The 16,611-nt window shown below is 36.4% G+C and overlaps 1 protein-coding gene across 7 annotated transcripts in view; it reads right to left on the reverse strand.

Moving 5' to 3' along the window:
• The window catches only part of SYNE2 (spectrin repeat containing nuclear envelope protein 2), a 332,365-nt gene that overhangs the window by 198,563 nt on the left and 117,191 nt on the right, over nt 1-16,611 (reverse strand). For all 7 annotated transcript variants that reach the window (XM_082840730.1, XM_082840728.1, XM_082840729.1 and 4 more), the window contains exons 15-23: nt 15,872-15,950; nt 15,414-15,601; nt 13,555-13,719; nt 12,550-12,699; nt 10,860-11,033; nt 8,277-8,435; nt 7,807-7,980; nt 4,851-4,985; nt 3,006-3,164 (exon numbers count right to left, since the gene is read on the reverse strand). In XM_082840730.1, the coding sequence (XP_082696856.1) occupies nt 3,006-3,164; nt 4,851-4,985; nt 7,807-7,980; nt 8,277-8,435; nt 10,860-11,033; nt 12,550-12,699; nt 13,555-13,719; nt 15,414-15,601; nt 15,872-15,950 (1,383 nt within the window). The remainder of the gene's footprint in view (nt 1-3,005; nt 3,165-4,850; nt 4,986-7,806; nt 7,981-8,276; nt 8,436-10,859; nt 11,034-12,549; nt 12,700-13,554; nt 13,720-15,413; nt 15,602-15,871; nt 15,951-16,611) is intronic.

Below are 16,611 nucleotides of genomic sequence, written 5' to 3' on the forward strand. Positions count from 1 at the left end.
GGGTAAGCTGGGATGAAGTGAGAGAGTGGCATGGACATATATACACTACCTAATGTAAAATAGATAGCTAGTGGGAAGCAGCTGCATAGCACAGGGAGATCAGCTGGGTGCTTTGTGACCACCTAGAGGCGTGGGATAGGGAGGGTGGGAGGGAGAGGCAAGAGGGAGGAGATATGGGGATATATGTATATGTATAGCTGATTCACTTTGTTATAAATCAGAAAATAACATACCATTGTAAAGCAATTATACTCCAATAAAGATGTTTAAAAAAAAAGGGAAAAAACAAAAAAAACCCCAACACTTTCTTTTATAAGCCCATCCACTGTGTGCCTGGTGTGGGAATGGGCACTGGAAACAAAGACGAGCAGTCAGCCCTAAAGGGATTCGCCGCAGCCCAGTGACGTAGTGAAGGAAACCAGAACACGTCAACCCAAAGTATGCCTCTTTGATGTGAAAATTACTTTTTTTAATTGAAGTATGGTTGATTTACAATGTTGTGTTAGTTTCTGCTGTATAGCCAAGTGATTCAGTTAAACATATATATACATTCTTTTTCATATTCTTTTCCATTATGGTTTAGGATGTGAAAATAATTTTGAACTGAAGGCAATTAAGAAGCAGTAAACACAGAGGGAATTCCCTGGCAGTCCAGTGGTTAGGACTTCGCGCTTTCACTGCTGGGGCCCAGGTTCAATCCCTGGTCAGGGAAATAAGATCCCGCAAGCCACGCAGCATGGCCAAAAAAAAGAAAAACGAAACAGAAAAGGTTTCCCCTTTTCTACCTAAAGGCAAGAAATAATGTTTATTTTACTGGAGACAGAGTTCTATCAGCCCAGAGATGGGACCAAAGGAACCTGCAAACAAACCCTGTACCCCAACCCTTATCTTCCTAGCTTCTTCTTCACCTTTTTACTATCCCTAGCCCAAACTCCTTTGTCTTGTCAATTCTTCACAAATGTATTGTTTCTTTGTCTAAAAGGTATAAAAGATTCCTGCTCTGGTCACTTCTTTGGGTCATCATGCTCTTGTGAAGGCTCCCATGTGCATATAAAAATTCAATAAGGGCTTCCCTGGTGGCGCAGTGGTTGAGAGTCTGCCTGCCGATGCAGGGGACACGAGTTCGTGCCCTGGTCCGGGAGAATCCCACATGCCACGGAGCGGCTGGGCCCGTGAGCCATGGCCGCTGAGCCTGCGCATCCGGAGCCTGTGCTCCGCAACGGGAGAGGCCACAACAGTGAGAGGCCCGCGAACGGCAAAAAAAAAAAAAAGTTTAAAAATTCAATAAAATGTGTATGCTTTTCTCCTGTTAATCTGTCTTTGTCAGTTCAATTTCCAGACCCAGCCAGGGATCTTAAAGGATAGAGGAGGGCTTCCCTGGTGGCACAGTGTTTGAGAGTCCGCCTGCCGATGCAGGGGACACGGGTTCGTGCCGCGGTCCGGGAAGATCCCACATGCCGCGGAGCAGCTGCTCCCGTGAGCCGTGGCCGCTGAGCCTGCGCGTCCTGAGCCTGTGCTCCGCAACGGGAGAGGCCACAACAGTGAGAGGCCCGCGTACCGCAAAAAAAAACAAAAAAAAGGGTAGAGGAAAATTTGTTCCTCCCCAACAGTAGTCACATAAATAATGAGCATATCACATGACAAGTGCTATGACAGGGCCACTACCTGCCTTAAGGAGTCAGAGAAAGCCTCCTTCACATGGAGGAGCCATCTGAGCTAGAGGTGGAAAGAACACGTACGAGTCCTTCCAAGTAAAAGGGGAGAGAGGTCATGCCTAACAAAAGGAGCAGCGGAGAGAAGAAAAGCTCCAGAAGTTCTGAAAGGACATGGCTGGAGGGGTGATGAAGGCGTGTCCTGGGGCCACACATGAGGGGCCTTGTGTGGCCTTCTGAGGAGTATGGAGATGTCCCGGGAGTAATGGTGAACCAGTGACATAAGATTTGTGGTTCAAAGGGATCACTCTGGTGATAGGGCTGGAAGACAGTGCAACCACCATCATACTGAGAACATGACCCCAGGTTAAGGGAAGTGGCAACACTGGTGGAAAGGAAGGAAAAGAAGCAGCTCTTCTGAAGATGGGAGCTGGCAACCGACTACACTAAGGCTGAGTGAGAAGGAAAGGGGAATGGGGGAGGGAGTTCTGAGATGGCAATGCCTTCCATAACCAGGATACATAAGAGGAAGAAAAGTTCAAGAGGAGATATTATTGGTTGGTTTGGGACATGCTGAAGTGGAGGTCTCTGGGGAACACTGGTGATATCTACTTCTTGGTTAGAAACACAACCTGGAGGTCAGGGGAAAGGACGAGGCTGGAGATAATGATAGGTGCTATCATTGTAGAGAGGGCAGTTAAAACGCCCAAGTGCATACAAGTACCTGGAGCAAGCATGAAATTAGCCAAAAACTGAGACCCCAAAACTAAGACATCAGGGTAACACAATAGAAAAGGAAAATTAGTGAAGGGCACTAAAATGAAGGCCTCCCTCCAAAATAATAACATAAGAAAAAGCAAGAGAGATTTGTATCGAGAGAGCCACAGCAGTAGCAAGTTTAAAAGAAATGAAAAGAGGGGTCAGAGCTATCAAATATGCAGAAGAAATCAAACAGGATGAGGACCAAAAAGAGACCATAGATTTGCCCCGGCTGGTTTATATCCTGATTTGGTATCTTTCACAAGAGCCGTGTTTCTGAGGACACCATGTCCTTACAAAAGTAACTACGGGAACTTCAACAGCGGGTGACACATCTTGTAACCAGAGTCTCAGGACAGGGGCCACTGAGATATATAAAGAAGAAATATTAACTCAATTCTGAATTTTTCTCACTTCCAAAAAACAAGAAGCACGGGCTCTAGTTAGAGCTTGGACTGCAGAAGGGAAGATCCCCAGGGGACAAAAGGGCTGAAGTAATTTTCAGAGCAGATTTAACCCTAGCCAAGGGCATATAAAACCATTTAAGATAAACCCCACAATGATAACAAAATGTGAACGGAAACAGGTTTTTACCTCATGTTGCTTGATGAGACCCTTGGTCCTTCCTCTGCGAATTAGTTTCTTTTCTTTATTTATTTGTTTTTCGAGTTTTGCAATATTGTCACTAAGTTTTTCTTTTTCGATGTCTATTGTTAGTTGTTGAATATACAAAGACACTTCATGATGAAGCGACTGTCAAGAAAAGAAAAACAAAAAAAACCAAAGGCACATATTAACCATAATAGGATATATTGAAAAGATTGCCATTAGAAACACAAAAATATTTGTTGTAACAAAGGATAGAAATAGAGCTTATGTGAAATTCTGATTCACCCATGTATCTTTGGGGAGGATGTTTTAAAATATATCAGAAACATATTTTTTTCTTTCTAATAACTAAAAATGTGTTTTGTCTGTGAAAGACACTGTTAGAATTAAAAGACAAGCTGCAGACTGGGAGAAAATATCACAAAACACGTATCTGAGCCTATGGAGAAATATCAAGTAACTACAATGTGTATCCTGAATGGGATTCCAGAACAGATGTAAAAGGACATTAGGGGAAAACTGTGGAAATATGAATAAAGTATAAACTTCAGTTAATAATCTATCAATATTAGTCCTTTAATTGTGACAAAGGTACCATATTAATGTAAGATGTTAATAACAGGGGAAACTGGTCATGGGTGTATTGGAACTCTCTGTATTACCTTTGTAATAATTTTGTAAATCTAAAATTGTTCTAAAAGTTTATTTTAAAATGTGTATTAGGGCTTCCCTGTTGGCGCAGTGGTTGGGAATCCGCCTGCCAATGCAGGGGACAAGGGTTCGAGCCCTGGTCCGGGAGGATCCCACGTGCCGCAGAGCAACTAAGCCTGTGGCCACAACTACTGAGCCCGTGTGCCACAACTACTGAAGCCCACGTGCCTGGAGCCCGTGCTCTGCAACAAGAGAAGCCACGACAATGAGAAGCCCGTGCACCACAATGAAGACCCAACATGGCCAAAAATAAAACAAACAAACAAATAAATAAATTTTTTTAAAATGTGTTTTAAGAAGGCCTTTAACAGTAGATATTCAATTATATTACCTTATTCTCTCTCTCTCTCCATATATTCACACACACACATGCACACACTTAATACTAAGTACCATTTACTAAACACAATCTCTGTGGTAGGTGCTTTATATAAATCCTTGCAACAATCCTGCCAAGTAGGTGGAATTATTCCCATCTTATCACTGAAGCTCCCAGTAGTTAAGCAACTTGCCCAAGGTCATAGCTGCTGGATCCAGGTCTGTCAGCCACCAAAGCCTATACCTATTTTCTATGAAACTCTATATGTTTATATGTGTCAATAAGTTGTCTTAGTCAGGATCCAACCAGGAAACCAGAAAACATTAAATATTTAACGCAGAGGGAATTAAATGCAGGGAATTGATTATAAGAGATGAAAGCCAAAGAGGGGACAGTAAGGTAATCCAGAGATTAGCATCGGCAGAAAGCTGCTACCACCCTAGGCTGGAGGCTTCAGCGGAGCCCAGGGAGAATGGTCACCCATCAGAAGCTGGATCCATGGAACCTGCAGCCAGGGGGAGACACAGCTGCCAGAGGCACTGTGCAAGAGAGAAAGGGAAAGAAAGCCATTGGACTCTCCCTTTTCCACCTTCCAATCACCCTTTAATCTCCAAACACTGCTGTCATTGGATGAACACAGACAGAAGCCAGCTGATGCCAGGCCTGAGAACCACAGCCTACAGTGATCAGCCCTCCGTGATACGGGGCAGACAAGGGACCACCAAAGATGACTCTGATGACAAACAAGTCCAGGGTCAGATCTATAAGCATAAGCTCCAGACACATATGTATGTTCTTACCTCCCACTTGGCACAGATATCTCTACTCTTTTCTTCCAAAGACAGCTTTACATCCTCAGTTACATTATTTTTCAATTCTTCAACAGCTTTCAAATACTTGGCCAGACTTTTAGTATTAAAAATTATTAGTGCTTCCTAAAAATAAAACCACAGACAAGAACATGAAAGTCTTATTCTACTGCCACGTCTTCAAAGCTAATTTAACAGGTAGAATTTTAGAGTCTTTAACATATAGAACCAGGAAAGGACTCCATGAAGACTATTGGAAGATTTAGGGGAGACTTCTCTTGGTAGATTGAGGTTGATCTCCCTTTTGTATCCCTTGAGTTCTTTTGAAAAGAATTGCAAAATATTCATTATTCAAATGTAGTTACACATTTGAGGCCAGGATAAAGACTTCCTTAAGATATGCAGCATGGTTTTTGGTACCCCTTTGATAAATATTTAAAAGGCTTACTGAAAGGCTTATTATGAGCCACTGGCAAAGTATCCTCTAAAATTCTTAAGTATTGAGCAGACGACCACACTTCATAAGTAATACAATATTAAGAGTATACCAGCTTGTATTAGAGATCAGTGTTGCAATAAGACACAATTTATAGTAGGGGTAAGATAGCAAATATTTAATATTGTACATAAGCATTTTATACTGCAAGGAGGCAACATCCCCTTATCATGGACTTCAAAGTTTTGCCCAGGGCCAACCATAATCGCAGTCCCATCCCAGGGAAGGAGCAGCAGGAGATGGGGATGGGATCTGCCTTCCCAGGAATGTGTTCGTCCCTTACTTCACACTTACCTACTCTTATAGACTATTACCTGGCCATACTCCATAAGGACAGAAACCTGGCTTAGGTAACTATCAAATGACAGAACAAAAGTAGTCTGGGGTCTGTGAAAGGGCAGAAAAATCTATAAGAGACAAGAAGGTGAAAGTAATTCTGGGGGAGAAGGCAATTAAGCAGGGTGGGAAGTCATTCATATACTTATTATGGGTCTCCTGCAGAAAAGGTACAACCTGAGCCCCCAGGAACCTCCTCCAAAGCCTCTGTGAGGATTGCTAGATTTACGGCCAGGGAAGACATGCTAGCCCTGTGTGCAGGAAGGGGGCTCCTACCACCCACGTGTCCCAGGAGTCCCAGGGGGTCTCAGGGCAATACCTGGCAGGGCAGGGATTCTGCTTCTGCTGTGAAAATGGATCTACTTCACTAAATGCCAGAGACAAAACGGTGGAAATCCCTGGCCTCAGATTCCAAAAGGAAGATGGTCGGGGAGAGGAAAATGGTGCAAAAACTGACACTGTAACTCCTCTCTCTGGTAGAGGAGGGGCCTGCGGCCTCTGCTTTTTCTTTTTCTTCCCTCTTTCCTCAGCTGACCATATCAGTCCTTTTGAAATTCAGCCTAGTGATTACTTAAAAGAACAACTGACTCTTAAGTTTAGTTCAGCACTCTCAGCATATGGGAGTAAAAGAGAGGAAAAAAGACAGTGGGAACTGGTCAAAGCTGGTGGCTGGCAAGGTGCAAGCAGCATAAGATGACTGTGGGAAAAGCAATGCTGAAATACCTGATATCAGGGTCCAATACGGTTAACAGTCCAGAAAGCCAGAAGAGGGCTGAGCCCAGACAAGAGAAGGAGACCACAAGGAGAATGGAGAGCCTCCTGTAGGAGCTCCTTTTCCTGAAAAAACTGTGCACAGTAGCGCTGGCAGTATTGATTTACTTCATCATTTTTTTTTTAAATTGAAGTAAATTTACAATGCTGTGTTAGTTTCAAGTGTACAGCAAAGTAATATACATACATATATATTCTTTTTCAGATTCTTTTCCATTATAGGTTATTACAAGATATTGAGTAGAATTCCCTGTGCTATACAATAGGACCTTGTTGATTATCTGTTTTTATATATACTTAATGTGTATATGTTAATCCCAAATTCCCAATTTATCTCCCCCCCCATACCCCACCACTATCCCCTTTGGTAACCATAGTTTGTTTTCTATGTCTGTTAGTCTATTACTGTTCTGGATTTACTTCATCTTTATCTCCCCCAAAATGCCTAGCTCATTTTAAATGTTCAATAAACTTGTTAAATGCTGAATAAATGAATGAAGGAAAGAACACATATTTCTCTACCTGTCCAACCTCCAAGGGTAGAGACCCTGTTTTACTCTTATTTCATATTCCCAAGTACCTCCAGTGTTAGTTAATAGTGAGTCGGCTTTGGACACATCTGGTTTTTTTAAAGTATAATTGATTTACAATATTATATTAATTTCAGGTGTACAACATGATGATTTGATGCTTTTATGGATTACGCTCCATTTAAAGTTATAAAATAATAGCCATAGTTTCTGTGCTGTACAATATATCCTTGGAGCTTATTTATTTTATACACAGTAGTTTGTACCTCTTGATTTCGATACATCTTAAGCTGCCTATCAGACCATGAAAAGCCAACCTAAAACTGTCTCCATACAAAACACTATTGGATCTTTAACTGCTGATAAGCTTATGTTCATAAGTAGCTTTTACCAATGCATTTTAATAATAAAGGCTTTATTTTACATTTGAGGAATTTTAACCACTCAAAGTTTCTTCACATACCTTATTTTCATTTATTGGCAGCTGGATAGGACTAGAATTATTATGTCCATTTTATTTGATTAAAAAAGCCAGAGAAATTAAGATTCTTGCTCAATGTCATAGAAGTCAGCCGTGCTTTTTACACTATACCACTGAGTTCATTCATACAGTAAAATGTGAATTAAAAAAAATCTTCGTTTCAATTTTTATTTTTAAGAGTTTCTGGGGAACAATGTATAAAACTTGGAAATTTTTTAAAGTTATAATAACTTTGTTATAATTACAGTGATGGAAACATCTTGATTTCAAATGAGGTAGATTTATATCTACTAATGATAAATGTCCTACATTTGATGGCTGAAAGAGCCGCACCTTGTATTTTGAAATTAGTCCTCTCTGGCTCTCTCTTTGGCCAAGTAATTGTTCAGCCCTTGTAATGTATGATTCAAGTTCCTTCTGTGAGTCTTCCACCTTCAGCCTGACATCCAGGTCTGGGGAAACATCAGTTGAGTTCTTCAACACTGCTACTAATTTTACCATATTGATCTGTGATGACAAAAAATTCTCAACTTAACACTTAGCCCAACTTCTTAGAAAACTCATAAGTTAATAAATATTTTGAGTAGCAACTCATATTTTCCCACTAGACATAAGAACATCCTATTTATTATATTGATTTTTCCAACATGCTCTAAATAATAAAGAAATAAAATATAAGGCAAAATTCATATTTTACAAAACATTTCCAAACTACAAGGCAATCCTCCCCTCTTCCCTGCCCTCTCACTGACCACTCAGTTTTAAAGACTAAATTCACTAAATAGGGAATATTAAAGAGAGACCTGGACTTTCTCTTTAGCTTCTTGAATCTTTGCCTGAAGCCCAGCTGTGATCACATGCTCAAGAGACTCCTGGCTTGAAACATTTTGCACATCCATTTGTAAAGTGTCTTCAGTTCTAGACACAAGCTCTTCATACATAGAGCCTTTGGCAATAAGATGCTATTAAAACAAATTAAAGTGAGATCACTTAAATATCACTTAAATATTCTGATTATAAATATTCTTATATTTATATATAAAATAATTATAAATATTATAAATATTTAAATATAAATATTCAAATAAATATTCTGATTATGTTAAATATTAACCCTAACAATCTCATCAGGAAATCATAAAAAGTTAACTATTAATCCAAAATGAGGCAAATTTAGTCTAAAAAATGTTATTTTAAACATTCATTTTGAAATTTTATATTAATATTATCAGAGTCTGAGCAAGTCTTTTATAGATTTTTTTTATATACTAAGCACTTCAATAAAATAAAGACTAGAAGAAATGCAATGCCAATAGAGAGAAAATAAGTCGAGACAGTAGTAATAAACCTTAAAAAGAAATTGTTGTAAGTCTAATCAGCCAGAAGGAGTTCAATAAATGTTACTGGAGAAAATGGCTATTGGAAAACACCTTTTTAGAACCATGCTTTATACAACATACCAAAAATGAATTTCAGATGAATTAGAAAATTATATATAAAATATGAAGCTAGAAAAGAAGAAATTATCCATGAAAATGGATCTGCTCCCTGGGTGCGGAGGGCCTTTTTAGGCATAAGAGACAGAAATGACTAAATAAGTACAAAAATTTTCTATGTGAAATAAACAACTTAAAAGTCAACAACTTGGTGAAAATATTTGCCACACAAATGAAAATGAGTCCTGATTCAGAGAGCTTATAAATTCAGTAAGAAAAATACTAAGATCCCAAAGATAATTCAGAAAATACAAAAACAGATATAATTCCAGAAACAAATGGCTAATGAATATATGAAAGACAGTTCAATCTTACATGTAATCAAATAAGTACAAATTAAAATAATGAGTTACCACTTTTCAGTTATCAAATTAACAAAAAAAATTTTAATTACAACTCAGAGGTGGCATGGGTATGATAAAATAGAAATTATATTGTGTGATATGAACTATGTAAATGTTGATCTTATTTATCTTAGAGCAGTGGAACTATGGTGATTTTTATTCTCCTCTTTATACTTTTACACATTATTTAAATGTTCTAAAGTTAGCACGTTCATTTGTAACTTCAAATTTTTCTATTTTGAATCATAAAAGTAACAAAAGCTCCTGTAAAAAACTCAAAGAGTGGAGAGGTATACAGCACATAAAGAAAAAGTTCCTCTTCTTCCCCATCCTTCCCTTAACTGTCATTTAATCAATCATTCACACATTCATTTTAAAAATATTTACTTTATATCTACTAGGTACCAGGAAGTGTACTAAGAGCTGGGCATAATGCAGGATCAAGATACACAGAGTTAGCTATTTGTATATGCTTACAGATATTTTTCTGTAGATATAAATGCATAAAGTTTAAAAAAGCAACTGTTTTTAAAAATACTAAAAGGATCACATCACCAATACTGCTCAGCAACTTCCATTTCTTACTTTACAATATATCTTGATCCAACAAAGATCTACTTAATTTCTTTTTAATGGAAGTATATTCCAGCTTGTTTGTGCTTTCACTGTTTGTAACAGGGATCATTGTTATAGCTTTGAAATATTTTTTAAATATTGAATTTCTCATTTCTTACTCATTTATTTCACTACAATAAATTCCAGATACAGCAAATAAATAAATACAAAAATAAAATTAGAAAAGCACTGGCAGATGGCACAGGTAAGTTTATATAATATTTTCAAAGCAATAAAAAGTATTACTCTTATAAACACAAAATTCTACATATACACCTTTCAGAAACGTAGATTTAAAAGAATTATACAAATGTTCCTTTATCCCAAGAACTTTCCATCTGGTTGTAACTTATGTCATGCTCTATAAATTTTATAGCTGAGCTGGAACTCAGTAAAACCTCAACTGTAACTCCTTTCCAGGGAGAACTGAGCAATATTAAAATACACTGTTGCCTCATTGCTTTTCAATGAGTCCACTGCCTGAGAATAAAGACAGAACAGAGTTTTAACAACATTCATCCCCACCCTGCATCAGTTAAGGAAGGGAAAGCTTAATATGGGGTTGATCTTTCAAAGCATAGGTTGTATAATCTCTTACATTCACACTGCACCGAGCTACAGGAGACTGAACTCACTTACTCATCTCATTGCCCTCTGATACAAGAGAATATTTTAATCTCCATCCTGTAGTTGGGAAAATTAGTTCAAGAATTTAAAATCCTAAGGTATTATTAGTCTTCAAATCTATCCTCTGTCTTCAAGCAAAATCACAGCAAATGAGCCAGGGTTGAGATTCCACGCCATTTTTTTAAAACCCCAACAAAGAAAATTCTAACAGTAGTCTTATTACTGTTTCCTTTAAAACTTTTTATCTTAATACATAAGCCTACAACCATAAAAGCTGTCTTTTAAATACTTTTTCCACTCTTACCTGCAAAGATTCCTCCACTGAGGTATCTACATCACCTTGTTGTCTCAGAAGATCCAAAACAGATGTGGTTTCCGCCTCCCAGATTTTCACTTGTCCAATCAGTTTTTCAACCTCTTCAGCCACTTTCAGTGTCCCTGTAAATTCTTCGTTTTCTTTTTCATGTTCTTCCCCAGCCTACAACATTCAAAATTATCGCTATGAAAATGGTACCATTTACATTATAATTTTCAATTTAAAAAAGTTATATCCCTATAGTGAATTAATTGAACAATGAAAATCTCAAAAACAATGGCTGTTTTTTAAATTCAATGTTTTAATATTATCTTTATAAAGTTTAGTTAAAATGCATACTAAACTATCATGTCAAAACAAATAAAAAAATAAAAACAAGTGCTAAGTCAACATATTTTAATGATTTAAGATCTACTGTTTGGACAATGAAAACAGTACTTTATGATAGCATATATAGCTTTATTATTTTTTTATTAATTTTTATCGGAGTATAGTTGCTTTACAATGTTGTGTTAGTTTCTGCTGTACAGCAAAATAAATCAGTTATACATATACATATATCCCCTCTTTTTTGGATTTCCTTCCCATTTAGGTTACCACAGTGCATTAAGTGTAGAGTTCCTTGTGCTATACAGTATGTTCTCATTAGTTATCTAAGCATATATCACTTTAAAACTTAAAAGATTTGTTCACAAAAATTTTCTTAAGGATGATATCATCCCTATCAGTTACTATTATCTCCATTTTACAGATAAGAAGATTAGAGCTTAGAAAATTAGGGTACTGACTCTATAAACACATTTCTAAAACGTGTATACAATTTAATTAAATATAGCTATTAGCAATAGTAGTTGTGAAACATCAGAATCAAATTTCCACAAAATTAAGCCTTTTCCCATTAATAATCTCTCAATATGCTACAGGTTGATATGCTACAGCTTTACATGACAGACACATTCTTAAAGTTGTTTTTAATCAGATCATATTTTAAATGTATGAGAAAAATATTCTATATTCTTCTATTCTAAAAGCATATTGCACAAATTCAGATTTTTCAAGATCTTCTATGATTATGTCTTTTCACGGTGGGAAAACATGGGCACTCCATCATGGCAACTGGCCAAAGCCAGTTAAAAATTACTTTCTTTAAAACTATATAAGTTACCATTCTGAAGGAGGCACACTTCCAAAATCATAGGTGTTACACCTTACACGTGTATGATTTTTTTTGTTGTCGTTTCTTTTCCATATTCTTATCTATAATCTAAAGTCATCCTCTGAATTACCCAACAAAGCAAGAAATAAAGATTTTATTTCCCTCCATTTTACAGAAAGGAAGCAAGACACAGGGCAGGGGCTAGCCTAAAGCTGGACAATTTCTGAATACTAGTCAGAAGCAATCTGAAGAAGATATCAACTCCATCTCCACAGCTCAGAAGTCATGACTGCTTCTGCGTGTCTGCAAACTCCCCAGTGAGTGAGACACCCAGGGCTTTAACACTGAAGACCACTGCGTGAGGGACCCACTTGGGCATTTTATTGGAAAATGACCATACTTTAAATGTTATCTAATGATCCCATTTACCACTGTTTCAACAATATGGTTTTTTCAAAAGAAAAACAGCAAAGTTAAATTATTTCTATGTACAAATGAAATACATAAAGTATGACTATTTACCATAATATTCTGACTGTGATTTTCAGGAAGTTCTACTGACATATCTGTTGAAAAATCAGCAGTTAGGTTCTCTTCTTTAGATAGTTGAGTATTTCCAGAATTGTCAAGAAAGGGCTCATCTTGCTTTTTTATAAGGGGCAGGTTCACTTCCTATAAAAAATTAATGTCATGAAATATAATGTTTGTATTTTTATGCTAAGATATATGATTAAAAACAATAAATGAACATAATATATTCAATATATTTTTCGGATATATCAGTTAGTAACAACGTTATAAAATTTCCCATACAACACCTCAGTCTCAAATTGTTATGAATAAGAAATAGAATAATTTAATAATTCAAGTTCAAAAAATTATTTATTAAAGGTATGCTTCTATGAAGCACTACACTCAATATAAAGATAAATAAAGCTTAGTGTATGTTCTCAAGGACCTTGAAATCTAGTAGGCAAAAATGCTTAACGTTATTCTTTAATGGTAAATGAATTTCAACTAGAAATCTGTATGCTGTATATCCACACAAAAACCTGTACATGAATGGTTATATCAGCATTATTCATAATAGTCAAAAAAGTGGAAAGAAGCCAAATGTTCACCAACTGATCAATAAATAAAATGTGGCATATCCATACAATGGATTATTATTTGCCGATAAAAAGGAATGAAGTACTGATACGTTACAAAATGAATGAACTTTGAAAACATTACACTAAGTGAAAAAAGCCAGAAACAAAAGACTACATATTGTATGACTCCATTTATGTGAAATATCCAGAATAGGGAAGTCTTTAGAGCTGGGGACACTGGGAGAAAATGAAGAGTGACTGGTAATGGGTACAAGTTTCTTTATGAGGTGATGAAAATGTTCCAAAATTGATCATGGTGATGGCTGCACAACTCTAAATATTTCAACTGAAAACCACTGAGTTATGCAGATTAAATGAGTGAATTGTATGTATGGAAATTATACCTCAATGAAGCTGTTACCAAAAAAAAACTTACAAGCTGAGTTTTTGTAATAAACTTTCTCCATCTTTTATTCAGCCTCCTCAGTTCTTTAGAAATAGATGATCCAACTTCATCATTGCTGACTTGAATTAAGAAATTTCCCACTTCATTTAAAGTAGTATGTTCTAGAGTCCACTGGGACAGTGTCTCAAAGGAAACCTACAAAACATATAATCAATGTAATATTTTAATGACATACTATTTGTCTTTTCATTATTTATAATAGATCTTCACCAAGGTTGACTGTAAAGCAAAAGTGAGTGTGAGGGGGCTTCCCTGGTGGCGCAGTGGTTAAGAATCTGCCTTCCAGATGGGTGGCTGTCAGGGGACATGGGTTCGAGTCCTGGTCCGGGAAGATCCCACATGCCGCGAAGCAACTAAGCCCGTGCTCCACAACTACTGAGCCCACACATCACAACTACTGAAGCCTGCACACCTAGAGCTCGTGCTCTGCAATGAGAAGCCACCACAGTGAGAAGCCAGTACACCACGACGAAGAGTAGCCCCTGCTTGCTGCAACTAGAGAAAGCCCACGTGCAGCAACGAAGACCTGATGCAGCTAAAAATAAAATAAATAAGTCTTTTTTTAAAAAGTGAGCGTGAGGTTTTTGCAGAGACTTTGACTCTCCCTATTGGTTGAGCGCTTCATCCCTGATCACTAACTGGCAGGCGCTGGCTGCCTGTTATCACTCTTGGTCCCGGACTTTCAGGAAGCATCTGATCATCTATCTTTCTAAGTGGCTAATGAGCTTACAGCAAAGGTTCTCAGACTTTTTCAGTTCATGGCCCCCTTAATGTCTCAGTAATTTTTTCATGGATTTCCTAGGCTAGAAGAATTATCTAACATTTCTCATTGTTAAGTAGTCAGGTCCAAACAACTTAGTAGTAATTTGTGTGGTGTCCAGCAGACAGATGTTGCTTTGTCTCCCTCAAATTTTAAATTACTTTGAGAGTACTTTTTGGCAACTCAGGTCACCTCAGCACAGAGTTTGGAAATTCTAAGGCTTAAAGTGCTATTTCCTCAGAGAAATGTGAATTTTAATAAAAGGACTTTAAAGACAGAAGAGCTATTGAAAGCCAAAGATGTGAAATTCTGGTATCAACAGAGGTGACAGGAAGAAATAATGATTCACTCAAATATTCTTTTTGTACTCATATACTTATCAGAAACTTTACTTTCATATGAACAGCCTGTTTTCTGTTAAGTAACATTAGCTTCTGTTTGGAAAATGTTTAATCTGAGAGGCTGCCTACATTTATTTACAACAGAGGGAAACGAAAGAAAGAAAAACTACCTCAGAGAATAATCATAAAACAGGTTATTACATAAATAGCAAATAAAACAACAGTGAATTACTCCAAAATTTCTTCTATAGTTCTCCACATAAGTAAGCTATTTTGTTTTTCCTCCTCCAGAAAGTCAGAAAGGTTTTAGAACTGAAAGGTATGCACCCAAATAGAAAAAAAAAAACTTTCTAAAACATTCATTTATTTTAAATGTATCTATAAGCTATCTACTACTCCACATCTTTTATTTCCCTTCCAAGGAACTTAGCAATATATCTTCCAAAAGTTATACTGTGTATGTAAATTATACCCCAATAAAGCTGTGTGTGTGTGTGTGTGTGTGTATGTGTGCGTGTGTGCACATATGTGTAAAACCTATAACAAAGAGAAAAATTCCTTTTAGCAATTATATGAGAAAGAAACTAAACCCTTTCCAAAACTTTGGAGGATTTTTCCGACAGTCATGCTTACTTGTTCCTGGCCTCTCATTTTTGTATTGAAAACGAGAGTCTCCAAATAAAATGAAAAAAAGTAAAATTGAGCAGGTGCCATTAGACTGAAAATACCTCTTTCATCTGTTCCTTCTTTGTTTCCTCAAAACAAGCCTTTAGTAAACGAAGCTTTTCCACATAAATTGTCCAACACGCCAGAACTTTTTGTAGAGTGGACTTCACATTATATATATTTTTTCTATACATGCAAAAATGATATTCCACCATTGTATATTGTTTACTAATATTTGGATATTCTCCAGCTATAAGGTTAACAAAACAAGAAAGTAATTTAGAAAACAGTTTTTCATTAAGAGAATAATACTGCTAAGAAAAATACTTGCATACTAATTGACAGTGGTGAAATAAATATGTATACTAACAATATTAAAAGTGGATGCAAGAATTTTCTAAAGAAAACACATATGTAAAACCAATTTCTAAAACATTAAGGTACATAAAGAAAGCAAAACAAATGAAATGCTATTTTTAAGTGATGGTCATTCCATCAAAAAGTAATCGTATAGCTTTACCCAAATTCTTATGAATTTCTTCACATTTTTGAAAAGAGGTTTCAAGTTGAGCTAAGAACTCTTTTTCTTCAATAAATTTCTGGGGAAAAAATGAAAATAAAACATATTGACAGTTTTTATTTTTTAAAATGTGTCAAGAAATCCAGATAGACATATACACATTGATGAAGCACTTAGGCACCAAAATTTCTTTACAGTTTTAATACTACATATTTGGGTAGGAAAAGAAGAAGAGTAGCTCATGAAGAGAGATAGTTAAGTTCTAAGAGACATAAGCAATATATAGGTATGAGACCTGACAGCTTATCTTAATGCAGTGACATAGTTCTAAAATGGCTTTCCTCTCATGAGAAAAGGCAAGTATTTATAGCAATTTCAACAACTCCTACCATACATATTTATTAATATTGCATAATTTATATCAGCTTCTCTTATCTCATATGCCTTTATTAATATTGAATAATTTTTATTAGGTATGTTGAGTATGTTATAAATAGATACAATCCATCACACAAAAACTCTTGAGAAATACTATTACCGAAGTTATTATGTGCATTAAGCTAGTAAAATCTATGGAAAAATAGACAGTTAATTAAAAACTCATTGTACACTTATGTGCCAATGGTATGATTATTCAAATGGAAAAATGAAAAATCAAGGTAGGAAAAATAAATTAAAATATTCAAAATCTAATCTAATATAGAATGATGATTCCTGTTTAGGAATGTACAGTATTTAAA

The sequence above is a fragment of the Leucopleurus acutus genome, assembly GCF_964270905.1.
Source record: "Leucopleurus acutus genome assembly, chromosome: 1".
Lineage (NCBI taxonomy): Eukaryota > Metazoa > Chordata > Mammalia > Artiodactyla > Delphinidae > Leucopleurus > Leucopleurus acutus.